This window comes from Camelina sativa, chromosome 10, assembly GCF_030686135.1.
Source record: "Camelina sativa cultivar CO46 ecotype springtype chromosome 10, ASM3068613v1".
In the NCBI taxonomy this organism is placed as follows: domain Eukaryota; kingdom Viridiplantae; phylum Streptophyta; class Magnoliopsida; order Brassicales; family Brassicaceae; genus Camelina; species Camelina sativa.
The window spans coordinates 8,207,211-8,224,028 of record NC_141889.1 but is presented as its reverse complement, the minus strand read 5'-3'; the positions used below and the strand labels follow the sequence as shown (position 1 = coordinate 8,224,028).

At 34.5% G+C, this 16,818-nt stretch overlaps 2 protein-coding genes, 1 long non-coding RNA gene and 2 pseudogenes across 3 annotated transcripts; 4 read left to right on the top strand and 1 right to left on the bottom strand.

Moving 5' to 3' along the window:
• Positions 1-409: 409 nt before the first annotated feature.
• On the top strand, positions 410-1,548 carry LOC104718052 (non-specific lipid transfer protein GPI-anchored 33-like). Its single transcript, XM_010435709.3, has 2 exons — positions 410-848; positions 1,351-1,548. Exons 1-2 carry the CDS (start codon positions 509-511, stop codon positions 1,431-1,433), a joined length of 423 nt encoding a protein of 140 aa, XP_010434011.1. The 5' UTR covers positions 410-508; the 3' UTR covers positions 1,434-1,548.
• A 528-nt stretch (positions 1,549-2,076) lies between these two features.
• Positions 2,077-2,454, top strand: LOC147935891 (non-specific lipid transfer protein GPI-anchored 34 pseudogene; annotated as a pseudogene).
• Positions 2,455-2,929: 475 nt separating this feature from the next.
• On the top strand, positions 2,930-4,363 carry LOC109126922 (uncharacterized). The gene is made up of 2 exons (XR_015568028.1): positions 2,930-3,607; positions 3,848-4,363. It is a non-coding gene; the product is annotated as an uncharacterized LOC109126922 (long non-coding RNA).
• Positions 4,364-13,181: 8,818 nt separating this feature from the next.
• LOC109126991 (putative F-box protein At4g22660) lies at positions 13,182-14,398 on the bottom strand (annotated as a pseudogene).
• An 838-nt stretch (positions 14,399-15,236) lies between these two features.
• Positions 15,237-16,456, top strand: LOC104718051 (Bifunctional inhibitor/lipid-transfer protein/seed storage 2S albumin superfamily protein). Its single transcript, XM_010435708.2, has 2 exons — positions 15,237-15,642; positions 16,071-16,456. The coding sequence occupies exons 1-2, from the start codon at positions 15,306-15,308 to the stop codon at positions 16,223-16,225; spliced, it is 492 nt and encodes a 163-aa protein (XP_010434010.1). The 5' UTR covers positions 15,237-15,305; the 3' UTR covers positions 16,226-16,456.
• The last annotated feature ends 362 nt before the right edge of the window (positions 16,457-16,818 follow it).

The following is a 16,818-nucleotide window of genomic DNA, read 5'->3' as shown; positions in this document are numbered from 1 at the left end:
ATAGTCTCCACCTCTCTTGCTCAAACAATCTTCCAAAATTAATAACCCACTAACGAACATAAGATAAGTTCGAATGGACTAATATAGAAAAAAAGGAAATTATATTTTACATTTTCCATGAAATAGAATAGCACTTTTTTCTTGTCTTGCATAAAGTTGTACAAAAGAAGTGGTTCTCACGTTTTAATACAAAAAGCCATACCCGAAATTTAGTTCCACTTCCTTGCTTTTTCAAAAATAAATTAATATATATTCTCCGACCAAATCAACAAATCAAATGTCTTACAGGAAAGTCGTACACAATTGGTCAACATTGTGAAGCCAAAACAACACGACTCATGTTAATATGTTATTTTAGTTATATCAAAATAAGTTCATGACTCTATATAAATATATGATAATGTACTTTGGAGAAGTCACATACAACACAGAAAAAAAAAGAGGAGCTAATCACTAGTCATTTAAAAACAAATAGAAAAAGATTAACCCTTTGTTTTTGCCGGCGATCATGGCTTACACAAACAAAATTAAGGCAGCGGCTGCGATTGCGACAGTGGTGCTGTTTCTAGCGGTTGCGATCGCGGATGCACAGTCTATGCCGCCAATGCCAAAGCTGAATCCTGTGTGTGCGTTGGCGGATCTCCCACACATCATCGAACTTTGCTACGTAAATTTGGATTTGAAGCCATCTGAAGAATGCTGCACTGATCTCAAATCGGCGGGCAGCACGCAAGTGACTTGTCTCTGCGACAATTTCCTTGCACATCCGTCCAACGCCAGCATCACCCAAGCCCGCTACAACCTAGTCCACGAGGCCTGTGGCGTTTTCGAGAAATATGCCTGTAAAGGTACCTACTTCAATATTCTCTCTTCTTCTTCTCTTTGGTGGTTATGATAAATTATTTTTTTAAAAGGAAAAAAAAAGAATTGTAGATTTAATCTCTGTTTTTGCATGATTTGTCATTTTTAGTATTGTTCAAAGTTCAAACTATATGTTATATTTTCAATAGAACAAAATTAAAGATATACAATCCTAACCGATGACGCATATGGTTTTTCATTTTGGTCTCAGATAGATGATTATGCATGTAATTGTATTACATATAAAACTATGCATATCAATTAGCACGCAAGTTAAGAACACGATTATCATAATTATATTAATATATGAGGTTGAGGTAGAACTCAACTACTATGTTCTCTCATAAAAGCGTAACTTTGTCAAGTACAACAAGTTGTATACATATATCAAAACTCAGTTTTATGCCATAATAGAAATTTTTACGTACATAAATATGTTAAAAGTTAATTATGGATATATATTAATTGATTTGACTTTGCGTGGTAAAGGAGGAGACGCCAACGGAGGATCAACGAACATGATTGCTGCATCAATGGGTCTATTTTGTTTGGTTGCAAGTTTCTTCCTTTAATTTATTTCAGTTTGGCCTTCCAAATTCAGTGTAATTCTGTGATATCCCGAATGTTTATAAAAGATATTCACATATGTTTTTGTTTTGTAATAATGTTATAATTTTTTGTACTACATTCACAAAATAATTCATTTATATATATATATATATATATATATATATATATATATTAGCAACTACTTGAACAACTCAGATTAAATAAAGACAAAAAATAAACATGGAGCACTTGATCAATTCAAAATACATCATCAGTTTTGTATCATGTATCAACACTACGTGAGAACCCTTCTACAGGCGAAGACTTGCAGGGCAAAAATATTTCCACTAGTAGTACATATGGTTGAATATATGTACTAGTGGGTTCAAGGCCAAACATGCTTGGCGCAGTATCTTTGCTGGCCGGAATCTTATTCTGAAAGGGTCAAAAACTCAAGATGAATATGGTGGGTAATAATGGACAGATCTTTAACATGAGAAAATTATATTTTCTTGTATTGATTAGTAGTATCAATAATATAATATTCCACTATTGTAGGACTTACTATATATGTATGATAATGTATTTTTTAAGTTTTGAGAAGTCACATAGGAAAAACAAAAACAAAAACAAAAAGAGGGCATTTAAATGGCCTACACAAACATAATGACGGTTGCGGTTACAGCAGTGCTGTTTCTAACGTTAGCACTTCAGTGGACGGAGGCGAAGCCACCACGAAAGAAGGATACATCGGCTTGCCCGTTTGCAATCCCTGAAATCGTCCAACATTGCTACGCAACGATGAGTGTGTTGCCATCTGAAGAATGCTGCAAGGATCTCAGAACGATGAGCAAGACGAAAGTGACTTGTCTCTGCGATAATATCATTGTACATTCAAATCCTTTATACGTCAACATCACCAAAGTTTACTTCAACCAAGTCAGCATTGCATGTGACGTTCTCGACAAATACGCATGCCACGATAATTACTTTGATTTTTTTTTTTTATCAGAACTTCAAAGTTTTAACCGTGCAGTGATTTAGTTATGCATGTTATTATATAGGTACATATCTATATTTTTATTTTCTTTTCCTTTTTTCATATCTATATTACAACAACTAGAACTCAGACCTCTGCGGAGGAAGTATTTTTTTAAAAATAAACTAAATTTAAAATTATCCATTATAACTATTTAAGTATAAAGAAAGTTGAAAAGATATAAAAATTTAAATAGATATACTTATTAAAACGAAAAGTTGTGAGAAAAAAACATAAATAAAACATAGTGAAAAAACACAACTCTACAATTAACAGATACAATCGTTTGAATTTTTAAAAAACTAAATAAAAACAAAATTTTACAAAAAGCTACTACAAAAAATTGCAATTATTGTGTTTGCACTTGATTATATTTAATAACTCGTATAAACTGCTTTTAAATAAAATGCATCTTTATTATCATATTGAAAAATCAAATCCAAAACCACCTTATATAACCCATCTAACTTTGGAAATAAAGTCTAGGCATTTTTTTTAAGGTAGTTATTATAAAAGTTCTTAGCCATTACAAAGCGGAGTTCGCCCTATTTTTCTCTCAGGCACATCCCCAAGATCGCCGCTCCTACCTTACTCCGATCAGATCTCAGCTCCCATTTGTGCAGTTTCTCTCCGTTTTCCATCTTCCGGCCACTCGCCTTGTCAGTGTTGACCCTTCCTCCGGCCTTTTGGCCGTGAGGCGGGGGTCGACGGGACTATTTTGTGCTCTGCGTTTCCACAAATTTCTTAGTGTCTCCCTCAATTCTCGACATGTTCATTGCCGCCTCTATGTCGTATTGTCCTGTTAGTCTTGGTGTCCCTCCTCTAGGCGCCTCTTTGCCTCGCTGCTTGTATCGTGGCGACTCATTGTCTTTGGTCGCTTCCCTGTCCTGTGGTTTGGTTAGACCTTCCTCCACATCTCCATCTCTACCCCATGGCGCTCGGTTTTCCGGATACTTCTCCGACACCGCTTTGCTTACCGGATACTCTTCTAGTGTCTCTCAGCTTTCCCTTGAGGCAGCTCCTTCCCCGGTAGTTCTTTGCAGGTCTTTTACTTGTCTTGACTACCTAGGTTTCTCCGCCGTGTATCCTTGCTCTAACGCCCCAGATCTAAACGTCAGTCACTGCCGAGCTTCAGTGGACGTTCTAGGACCTATCTCGGTAATTTTGCTGATGAGGCTGTACTTTTGCTAGGATTGGTCCATTCATTCTGTTTTAGGCTCTCTTCTTTTGTGGGTTCAAGTTTATGGTCTGTTCCTTAGAAGATTTTATTGGTTTGGATATACTTCTATCCCGCGTTTAACTTGTCTTGGATATACTACTATCCGTTGTCCATTTTTGAAGTCGAAGCATCAAAATTATGCGCCTCCAATTTTTGAGTCACTGTCCTGCCTTGTACAGGAGAGATCCTTCGTTTCCTTCTCCTACCTAAAGGAGAACATCATCCAACAAGCATCCTTGATTCCATGGCTTTTATGTTGTGGCTCCTGTGTTGCGCGGCCAGCCTTTGTACTGGTAGGATGTTCTTCAGAGAACTATTTCTCTGTTGGTTTTAACGGCTCATCAAAGGGGTGCTTTTTCACCTCTCTTTCGATAGCTAACTCTCGGATTGTGTTGTTTGCCCTAGTGGCCGACTCAATCATGTGCAACAAACATCTTTGTGTGTTCATTGTTGTCCAAAGCGTCTCACTTATTGGCTCTAGTGTTATCATGGTTCGAGGACTTCACGATGACGTATATTGTTTAAGTGATAGATTTGCTTTGATTTATCTTTCTATCTACTTTTACCATATGGATTGCTTTGCGTTTGTTGCAGCGAGTTTGATAACTTTGAAGACTTTTGGCCTCCCTCCTTTTGTAACATTTCCCTCTGTTGAGGATGTTTAGTAATTTAAATGTTGGTGCACAAAATAAAAACTCTAGGCATTTTTATTAAATTTTTATATTTAAAATTAATTAAAAGTTGTAAATTAGTTTCATCATTCCAAAAATCTTTTGTTAAATCAAAAATTAGAAGAATTTATTTATTTAAAAAAATAAATTATAGATAATAATTAAAAAAGATGTAAAAACCATTGAGAATCAAAATTTTATATTATTTTATGTCATGGAAAAAAAAATGAAAACAGTTAAAACAAACAAATATATATAGATTTCAAAAGATATGAATATTCGAATAAACACAACTCTATAATGAACAGTTGCAACTTTACAAAAAATCCTTATAATGAACAATCAACACTTTTAATAAAACACACAATTTTAATTTTTTATAGATTTTTTTGGAAATTAACTAAAAAGTACGATTAAAAGACACAACTTTTGGTGGCATTTATTCGGATTACTATTATATACTTCCTCCGTTTCAAAATATATGTTGTTTTAACTAAAACACACATATTAAGAAGACTTTACTTTTAACAAGTTCAACCAATCAGAAACAATACTGCATAATAGAAAATACTAAACTAATCTAAAAGTTGCATAGAAACTTGAAAACATCATATATTATGAAACAAACAACTTCTCTAAAACATCTTACATTTTGAAACGGAGGGAATATAGATTAAGACATGATAATCATTTCTGTGATCACAAACTTATTAGATTCAGTGATCAAAGGAAAGCGAGGATATAAAATCAATGAATTTTATATTAAGAGCTATATTTTTTTCCCAAAAGAATTATATATTGATTAAAATCAGTCATTACAGAGAGAGTTTTGTAGCCAAAGAGGCTTTACAACTGAGTCAGTGTAATATGGAGAATCTATACAACCATATTTAGCTAAGGCATATGCCACCCTATTACATTCTCTTTTGTGTAGGTAAAAGAAAATTGTTGTTATTTGAATGTCCAAGCTCTTATGTCATGGAGAAGATTTGTTAATGAGACATTCATAGTTCTACCGTTAACTAATTTAATCAGAATTTCACAGTCCCCTTCGAAAATAATTGAGTGATAACCTCTAATCCATGCATGTTGTATCGCAACAAGAAGTCCTTTCGTTTCTGCCTCTAAAGGTGATCGTACATGAGGTAGTTTAGTTGCACCCTATACAATAGCTTCGCCTTGGTGCTTCCTAAAAATTCATCCTCCAGTGGCCTGGTGAGTGTGATGATCGTAGCTCGCATCAAAATTGCACTTAATTGTCGGATGATTTGGGGGTAGCCAGGTAGTTGTGTTCGTGCTTGGAGTAGGCAATGATGAGGAATTGTTTTGTAAATTGTTTATCCATTCTTTTGTGTCTGACTTCGCCTGTAAAACTGTCTTCGATGCACTTTCACAATAATTGTTAAAAACCTGATTGTTTCGTACTTTCCAGATACGCCATAAAAGAAAAAAGGGTAGAAGTAAATCATATGTATTGAATGCTTGTGATTGATACGATAATAGTGTAGCTATAACATCCTCTATAATTGAAGATATTTGAGTGATGTTCAAGGAAGGGGTACTGGAAAATCTCCATGCCATTATTGCAAAAGGGCATGAAAATAGGACATGGTGAATTGTTTCATCTGTTTGACGACATCTTGGACATAAAGGATCAATGTTCACACCTCTTGTCTGCAATCTTGTTGTGGTTGGTATAGCTTGTGATAGTATGCGCCATAGAAAGTGTTTAATCTTTGGTATTAACCGCAATATCCAGATCTTGTTCTTAAGTTCAACCAATCCGTGAGGTATGTTTAATGCATCTCCTGGGTCAAAAGGGTAGTGAGTGATGAACCAGTATCTAGACTTTACAGAGTAGTCTCCTGATCGAGTATAGTTCCAAATCAGTTTATCCGGTTTTTCCACTTGTGAGAGATGGATTTTTTCAATGAGCTCCTGCTCCGGTTGTTGGACCAAGGAAGAAAGTGTTTGGTTGTCCCAAGTTCTAATATCACCCGTTTTGGAGATTAAATGTTCGAGTGTTATAGGTGATTGCAATGGTGATGTTTGTACTAATCTAGGTCGATGCACTTCAATGAAATTATCCAAACCTATACGTATAGTTTTACCATCCCCTACAATATATCGAGAACCTTTCTTAATAAGATCTAATCCTATTAAAATAGATGACCATCCATAGGACTGTTTCTTCCTTTCTCTAGCGTCTAATATAGAATCATCACGGTAGTATCTATTTTTCATTAACCGGGCAAACATGGAGTTAGGATATTGGATGAGCCTCCATGCTTGTTTTGCCAAGAGTGCATCATTAAATTTTGCTAAGTCCCTAAATCCCGCCCCCCCTTCTTTTGTAACTTTTTCCAAGCAATCCACGGTATACTACGTTGATTTGAACCCTTTTTCCACCAATATTGCATTAAAAATGATTCTAGTTCGGTTGTGATTTCTAAAGGTAGTTTGAAACATGACATAGCATAAACGGGCAGTGATAAGGCCACTGAGTTAAGCATTATTGCTTTACCTTCATGAGATAATTTCTTTGCAGTCCAACCATTTGTGCGTTTTTTTGACTCTATCGGCAATATCTTCAAACATTTCCTTTCTTTTCCGACCAAATTGTTCCGGAAGGCCAAGATACTTTCCTCCTCCTCCATGATTTGGGATTGCTAGAATTGACTTCAGTCGTAATTGAGTGTTCCCATAAACTCTGCTTCCAAAAGTGATCATAGATTTTGAAGGATTTATCTGTTGCCCATAATAGTATTCATAGATATCGAAAATATCTTTCAAAGCTTGGCAGTTTTTCTTATTTGCTTTGCAAAAAAATAAACAATCATCAGCAAACTGCAAGTGGGTAATACTTGGAGCACCATTCCCAATTCGGATGCCACAAAGATCTCTTTCTTGTTCACTTGTTGTAATTAAATGGTTGAGTATATCCGAGCATAGTATGAAGAGGTACGGTAATAGTGGGTCGCCCTGTCGAATACCTCTTGTTGGTTTGATATATCCATAAGGAACTCCATTTATTAGACCAGAGTAGTTCACAGTTGTCACAACCGCCATGATCCAGTTTATCTATTTGGGACAAAAACCAAAGATTTTGAAAGTTGTTTCAAGGAAATTCCACTCGACACGGTCATAAGCTTTGGTTACATCTGTTTTTATGGCCATATAATTCTGTGAAACTCGAGTTCTAACCTTAAGAGAGTGCATTACTTCATGTGCAATCATCACATTGTCTTGAATTAATCGTCCTGGAATAAAGGCTGCTTGCGAGTCTGAGACTATGTCGTTCAAGTGTGGTTTTAATCGTTGTACCAGACATTTTGGATACAATCTTATATAGGAAATTACATAAAGCTATAGGCTGGTAGTCTGAGAGAGTTTGAGGGTTGTCAATCTTTCGTATCATGCAAATGTTTGTGTGGTTGATGCTTTGCTTCATTACTATAGTCTCGAAAAAAAGGTGGACTTCTTGTATGACTTGTGGTCCGACTGTTTCCCAACATTCTTTATAAAACCTGGCTGTTAAACCGTCTGGACCCGAAGCACGATCATCACCTATTGAGCTAACTGCAGCATAAATCTCCTCACTACTAAAAGCCCTTGTTAGATTTTTATTTGCTTTAGTGAAACTTTTGGCCTGAAATCTGCAAAAACCGAGGGGGCAACATGATGATTTGCAGTGGAGAATATGTTTGTAAAAAAGCTTTGAGCATGATCCCCAATCTCCTTATCACCCTGATATAAATTGCCTTGATCATCCAATATAGAAGTAATCCAGTTTTTGGCAAACCGTGATTTTGCACAAGCATGGAAAAAACTAGTGTTTTGATCTCCAGCAATTATCCATGGTTTCTATTCTTTTGTTGCCAATGTTTTTCTTCATCACTATAGGCCTTTGTCAAGTCATCTTGCAGATATGGGATTGTTCTCCGTATGTGTGGATTTAAGCTCTCCATTGCTATATTAAGAGCTATATATGGTGGTGTATATTATGGTAAATAATTGGTTTTGTTTTTATGTGGCAAAGGAGGCGACGCTAATGGAGGAACAAACAAGATTGCTGCATCAATGGCTCTTTTGGGTTTGGTTGCAAGTCTGTTCTTTTAATCTATTTCAATTTTTCCTTCCAAATTCTTTGTAATTTTTGAGATATCGGGAATAGATATACAGTAAAACCTTTATAAAATAATAATGTTGGGACCATGAAATTGTATTAATTTATAGAGGTTTTAATTTATTGATAAATTAATAATTATTATTTATAAAGAGACTTTCCTAATTTGGTAAAAAAGTTTAAAATAAAATTTAATCGTTATGATTAATATTTTTATAAAACCAATTAAAATGAAAATAGCAATTATCATGTTTTGAAGATAGTACTCAAAGATTTTTATACAATAAAAATATTAAAAATGAACTCTAATAAAAATTAATGTGTATATATATATATACATATATTTATATAATTTTATATAATTATTAATTTATATTTTTTAAAAAATATTATCTTATTATATTATCGAATTATGTCCAAAATTACACTAGTCCCAATTTGGGACCGAATAAATTTATTAATTTATAGAGATATTAATTTAACGAGTATTAATTTATAGAGGTTCTACTGTATATATAACAAAAGAATGATGCTATAAAAAGAAATGTTTAAACCCTCTAATAATATTTTTGCTGCTAAAACAAAAAAAATCTATAAATATGTAATTCAATATTTTTTTATAATGCTAGAATTTCTACCACAAAAGAATGATATAATATATGTTAATGAATATATGTACAGTTATAGGAACTTTACAAGTATTTTTTATGCTTTACAATGTTTTTTTGTCTTTGCTTGAATCTATTTTGGTATGCGATGAAGTTGTATAGTTTGGCCATTTCCCATATACTCTTCAGAATAACAAGAATTTCTTACATAAAAAGAAAAAAAATGTGTAAAAGAAACAACCATGCTAATATGTTGTATCATATTATTGCTTTATCGAATTTCATGTATTCTAAACATATTATAAAGTTTTAAATGATTAATGAGTTCCAACTTTTCATATATTCATCACGACAAGAGACCTGTGTAAAATATTATAAAAGCAATTTGAGAGTGGATAGCTTCTTATGCAAATAAAAGAAAGAAACAAATATAGCCAACATATATTAGTTATAAGAACTATGAAAACGCATATTTGTGGCTAAATCTACTTCTGTCTATGATCGACTTCAAGTATGTATGAGCATAAAATAAATAAGATACGAGCTTTGCTAATAGGGTTCAAATAATCTACATCCCCGGGACCTAGTCCAGAATTCATTCACTAGAAAAGTCTGCAACCTATAGTTGCTATATGGTACCCACCATTATTTCCTAGAATTATAATGAAAGAAGACTACCACTAATTGTCTTTTCCGACTAGTATAGATCTTCAACAAAACCATCAAAAGATCTATATATTTTGTTGATGGGGCGACACCACACATCTTGTGTGCATATCTCGAAACTACTTTGAAGCGCGTCCGTCTTCATGAAGCGCCCTCTTGGTATTTATATCAATTGCCCAACCCCTAGGAGTGGTAACTTTCCTATTATACAACAAATAGGAAATTGAGAACTTTCCTTTTTCTTTTTGGAGAAGGAAATTTTCTCTTCATGATCTCATCTTGAATCTTCCATTCATGATGTTCATTCAGCTAAGCAGCCGCCACTTGGCTTGTCCAAGTCGGCCTTAAGCTTTTGTACTCAAACTCTTCAACTCAGCTTCTTGTACTACTTCCTGTATTATTCTCGGAACTTGTACAAGAACTGCTTCAGACGTTTGATACCATCTCCGTTGTATCTAACTGCAAGATTCTTGATTCAACATTTATCTTTTCTGCCTTGTGTTAATCATTGTGTCAGCACGATCACCAAGTACTACTTAACCTCTGCTCTACCAACATTTGTATTAAGTAATACTTCATTCTCTTTGTCAACTCTTCCGGCGCATTTGTATCATGTAATGCATCAACCTATGTATCAATTCTATGACATGTTCTAAGCCTTATAAAACTTCAATCAACACAACATCTTCAAACTAAATCATTGTTAATAAAATATAGAAATATTGGCTTTAATATAGAGTGATATAACACTTATAAAAGAAACCTCTATATCATTCACAGCATTTGTTAAATTGAATTCCCGCACGAGATTCAGTTCCTAGTATATGTTAATGTAGATATATATATATATATATATATATATATATATATATATTAAGAAACTTCTTGATCAATTCAAATTAAATAAAGAGAAAAATAAACAAGAGTACTACTTGATCAAAATACAAAATACATCATCAAATGTGTTTTTACTTTTCATGTGTCAATGCCATGAGAGACCCCTTCTACTAGCGAAGACTTACATGGCAAACAATGATTAGCACACATATCTTTGCTGGCTGGAATCTTATTCTAAATGGATGAAATAATCAAAAGTGTAATTATATGTTGAATAAATACGTTACTCCTATTTTTTAGATTTTGCAAGACACATTCAGAAGTTATTTACAATGATTTTATATTAACTTAATATCAAGTATATTACTTGCTAATTTTAAGTGAGAGGTAAGAAAATATGACATAATAATTTAGGTAATTTACGACTATCTGATTGGCTTTACACACTATACACAGAGATCTGAACACATTTTTAGAACAGAGAATCTAAATACTTCTTCTTCACCTTTTTTTTTCAAAGATATAAATAGCAGTAAGAGTACAATACTGCTTCACTTAAGATACTATGAGTATTATTTATTTATGGTTTAATAGTATTCCAAAAACTTAATTTATATTGTAATTAAATTGGAGAATACATGGAAATTTGGAAGATACATCAGTACATCTCACAATTAGGTAGCTGGTTCAACTTTGTGTTCACTGTTCAATTTGTAGTTTTGATTACAAACTGATAAAATTTATGAAAATATATGAAAAAAATAAAAGAGCGTACGAGACATCAAAATTTGAAAGTCATATCCAAAGGGAAAAAAAGACAATATAAAGATTGTGTTTTGACCTTTTTTTTTTAACACATCCATGATCACAATTGCGGAGAAAGTAATCAGATCGTTTCGTTATTATCATATATACGAAAAAAGTTGAGACCAAGATTCTCTTTAACTCCGAATAAAAAAGATCATCAACGTAGGAATATATATATATATATATATATATATATATATATATATATGAAAGCCTATAGAAAACTCCTAGCGTGTATCACAAGAAACTGGTTCTAGATAAAAATTTTGGTGGCAGGACGAACCCTAATTCGCTTGGTTAACAAAAGAAAGCCTTCCATTTCGGACATGGCCTGTTGTTACTCAAGCCTATCGGCAAAAGCTACAAAGCCATACCCTTTGCACCGACCGCTATCCTCATAGGTAGAAATCTTGGCTGTGGTAACCGAGTTGTATATGGACTTGAAAGTCTCATACAACATCGGAAGTGTAACGTCCGGAGCCAAGTCGCCAACATAAATAATGAACTTCTGTAGTACTTCGTCTCCTGTGAGGTTTGTTATCTTCTTGACTTCTTCTCCTGTTGTAGCCTGTGAGATAGAGAAACAAGTACTCTATTATTCTACCATTGTTCAGCTTTTCAACCGGATCAGAATCGGCATAGAGAGATTTACTATTTTGGGAGGACGTACCTGATCTGTAAACCTAGTAATAAAAGTGAGCAGAGCTTCAAGATACTGAGTGGATTGAGGATTGGTCATGGCTTTAACAAGGGTCGTGATCACCCTCATCCGTAAAAGATTGGCATGGACGAAGATCATCACTAGCTCGGTCATGTTTTCTGGTGTTGAGTCATCGATCTCCTGCTTTCTTCCATCGTGATGATAGTTTGATTTTACCCAATTCTGGGAGACATCATTGACGAGACGTATCTGTGCATCTCTCGCTCGTTCATCAAGACTGAGGACCAAGGATTTCACATCTTGCTCGATATCTCCCAATGCTTTCAGCAGCGTATCAGATGGATCTTTCCATTACTCGGTTAAGTTCCATGGGTGCTCAAGATCTGAAAACCCTAGCACATCTGGATCGACATCACAACCGATGTTTCCTTGAGCGATAAGTGATTGGACGAGATCAGTGAGGACGTAAGGATGAATATCGCCGAGGAAAAGAAACGGCATCTCAAGCGAGTTGCGCCAGGAGGAGAAGAGGAGGTACGTGATACTCTTGGTATCGGCGGAGTTGTTGAGGAACTCGTAGTAATTTTCGAGATAGCGGAGGACAAGGGTAACATCCGTGGAGTGGGAGACGGAGGAGGAAGCAGATGATTCTCGGATGTTACCACTTGGCAAAGAATGATGGACCAAGTGGTATCTTGCGTGAGAAAAGTGAATAATCCATATCTTCTGGAGACGAACGAAGGAGAAGCAAAGAGTACTTGTATAATGCGGGAGAAGAGAATAATCCTATTTTATCAACAAAACCATATGCACCAAATATAATTTATATCATGTTCTTGGTTAGGGTTCTAATCCCATGCACCGACATTATTTTATTATTATTATTATTTTTTTTTTGTTAAAACATAAAACCAAAGAATTTGGATCGAGCCTAACCAAAACATAAAACCATAGGAAGTTTACCGAGTATTTTTCACAGTTGGCTTTACAATTTTCTTTGTCTTTGCTTGACTCTATTTTGGTTTGCGATGAAGTTGTAGTTTGACCATTTCAAAGATATTCTTCAGAAAAACAAAGAATTTGTTACATAAAGAAAAGAAAAAAAAATGTGTAAAAGAAACCAACATGTTAAAATCATCATGTATGCGAAAAGCTTGGAAAGAACCATCGAGCAGAGAGTTCGAGTAGCAAACAATCAAAATCAAATTTGTGCTGTAGCTCCACCTCCTGTGTCTCGTAATTGAAGAGAAAGAGATCTTTTGTGGTCGTGTAATGACTATCACTGAAATATATAGAATTTTTTTTGAGTCCCTCAACTTCATTGGCGAGAACAGTGATGCCTAGATCCAAAAGTATTGCATCGTCACCCAAAGAATCAGCTCGGTCATATTTATCAAGAAACGTCCCTGATGAATAAAACTTGTAGACGTTGAATGACTGGATTCTATACCTAGGTCTTAACCTTCTTTCAACCAAGAGGACATCCCCGGTTACTGTGACTACAAGTCTTGTCTCAGCAACGCACCATGCATTACTTAATTGACGACTACGAGGACTTAACGACTCTAACCTATACACATTGACATTAATGAAGCGCTGAAAGGTTTTTCGAGGAATCTCTCCAGAAAAATCTAAGATTGTGAAAAGATTTCTGTAGCTAAATGAGTAAAGCTTGTGATCCTTGTAAACCATGTCAAGAGAATCTAAAATAACGCTTGGAATTTGATTCCACAAGGTATCTCCTTTCTTGGCATAAACCACACACCAATATCCAACCCCCCCCCCCCCCCCCCCCCCCCCACAGAACTATGTAATCATTGGTTTCCTCGTCAATCCAAAACACAGGGGTACGTACAGTCCTATTACCTTTGAATAACCTACCGTGGTTGTGAGCGGCGCCGAAAGTGAAAAAATCATCTTCTATGGTTCGTTCAACCTTTACCATGCGAACTTGTTGTGATTCCACAGCCGGCAGATCGATCCTCTCGTGGGTGAATGGATTCAAAATGTATAGATTATACTTTGAATCTTGCATGAGGAGCCAACTTCCATAGGTTGCAATACAAACACTCTTTGCAAATTCCACACCAAGATCTTGTGTTTTGTAAAGTTTATCTTTTTCCTCGGGATTGAACAACGTGCATGAAGAACTCTTGTTGTTGTTTCTCTCTTTGGGGAAGAGAATCAACCAAGGGACCTGATTTTTTGGGCACGGATTGTCTCGAAGCAGAGTGCCAAGACGAACACACGGACTTGGCTCGTTGAAAATTAGCAAAGCTGAGGCGTTCAAAAACTAAGTTCAGGAGATCTAGAGGAAGCTCCGACCAGGTATTAGAGTTATAGTTCTTCTCCATGACGGCAATATTTGACAAAGAGAGAAAATATATGTGAGAATTGAGAGTGAGTAAACTTCTTCTAGATCTCTGAAAGATCCTCTCTAAATCAAAACGTTACTTTGGCCAATCATTTTCTGCCATGTCATTTGTCTTTCTTTTAAAATACATAAATTAAAGAAACAAATAAGGCAATCGGAATATAACTTCCTAAAAATAAGGAATTTTTTTTTTTTTCCAATATTATGTATCTTCTATGCTCTAATCCTTATTGCTCACCCCATCGATCACCCGTTCACAATCTCACGGTTTCAAAACTTCACCTAAAACCATTACTTAATTATACATGCATACACGTCAAAGGGCATTGAAATTGTATTGATTCACATATTATTAGAATGAACTGTCGATCATCATTACAATTTATAAATTATAATCGTTCATAAAAAACTGCTGATTAGTTGTACGATCGTAAGAATCTTTGTTATATTAATGAAAACATATCTTTGAGTTGTCAGCGCCGTCCAGCTTATATTGATTTTTCGACATTCTGTCCGTATAGCAACTTCTTCGCTAAATATTCCATTCTATATACTTATAGTTTGATTTTGTTTTCTCTCCATATATATACATGATGAAGATGTCATAGACTCATATCATAAAATATTTATCCTCAAAACAAATAAAATGCAACGAACATGGGTAGAGAACATAAAGTCGTAGGTTTCTGGTCAACTATGTAAATATAAAACAAGGATTATGAAAAGAAAATTAAAAATAAATAAAGGAGAAATCATTGACTGATGAATCAATAGTGTATACATGTCAAGACTCCTATATATACGTCAATGAAGTTTTTGAGTATTTCACACACGGAAAAAAGTGAGATAATAATCAAAAAAAAAAATCGCGTTTTAGAGATAATCAAATGGCTTACGCTAACCAAATTTCAGCGGTTGTGTTTCTAGCGGTTGTGATTGCTCCACTGTTAGCTGAGCCGGTGTCACCGATGTTTCCAAATATGACTCCTGAATGTGCCACGGTGATGCCTGACTTGCTCGATAAGTGTTTTGGAACCGTTAGAGTTACACCAACGGAAGAATGTTGCAACGATCTCAAATCCGCAACCACAACGCAAGTCACTTGCCTTTGTGATAATTACATTGCAAACCCGACGATTGTGAACATTACTGGACCTTACTCCGCCGGAATCACAACTAAATGTGGCGTTTTCGACAAATACTCTTGCGACGGTACTAGTAAAGGTATGTCGATTTTTTTTCTTTTCTTTTCGTAATTATGATGATATGAAATTATGCATGTTATTCAGTTATGTAGGTAATTAATTATGCATACCATTACTATTTAAATTTCGTTTGTTATATGTGATAAAAAAAAATCCGTTAGAAATTGCAACTTGACTTTCACCAATATGCATTTACATTATACGTTGATCATAATTATAATTTTCGATCTCTAAGGTAGAATGCAATTCCTAAGAGATGATGTTCCATTTATTGCCATGATTACATTGGAAGGTTATAAACTAAGTAATTACGACGAGATTTATACTTAAAAACACATGACATACGTCCAACAACGTCACAAAGTTTTGAGATCATATATAATGCAATTTGAAATAAGAATGGTGCGTTCAAAGTAATTGATGGATTTTGATTTTGTTGTGTCAAAGGAGGAGAAACCGGAAGCAGCAGCAGTAACAGCAGCACGACCAGCAATGGCAAAGACAATAGCAAGAGTGAGGTCAACGGAGGAGCAACGAACAAGATTGCTGCATCAATGGCTGTTTTTGGCTTGATTGCAAGTCTGGTCTTCGTTATGTTCTAATTTATAGTTATTAATTCTTATCAACCTGGACGGACCAGCCAAATTTTATGTAATTTTTTTTTTTCTTCTTCTTCTTCTTCTTCTTCTTCTTCATTTTTATTAAATAAAATCAGTGAAGTGTGAAATTAAAACAATGCGTTTACATGATTGCATGTTTGCACCTTAAGGTTCATTTGCATCTTTAATGTCATGTTAACCTTTTCCTTTTAATGAATTTTGGTGGCTTCGCAATCTTTTTTGTAATTAGATTTTGGGCTTCAATGACGGACTTATAATGGCCCACGAAACACCCAACTAGAAAAATGAGGTGTGCATTTTTGTGAATATATGAATCTAATTATTGAATTAAACTTTTATTTAATCATATTGATAGTTCAACTTCAATGGGTTGGAAGATAAAATTTTAAAGCAACTTGAACATGATTAAATGAATAAAAAGGTGACTAAAAAACTTTAAAGAACAATAAATGCTTCCAACAAAAAGTAGGAACTTTTAAAGAAAAGAAAAAAAAGCGTATCTTCTGGTAAATAAATCTGCTACTATTCAATTACAATTTAAAGATTTAAAATTTAAATACATTTGGAACTTTTTT

Coding starts and splice junctions, on each gene's coding strand:
- LOC104718052 (XM_010435709.3), top strand. CDS start 509: ATGGCTTACACAAACAAAATTAAGGCAGCGGCTGCGATTGCGACAGTG. Junction 849..1,350: donor CGAGAAATATGCCTGTAAAG/GTACCTACTTCA, acceptor TGCGTGGTAAAG/GAGGAGACGCCAACGGAGGA.
- LOC104718051 (XM_010435708.2), top strand. CDS start 15,306: ATGGCTTACGCTAACCAAATTTCAGCGGTTGTGTTTCTAGCGGTTGTG. Junction 15,643..16,070: donor TTGCGACGGTACTAGTAAAG/GTATGTCGATTT, acceptor GTTGTGTCAAAG/GAGGAGAAACCGGAAGCAGC.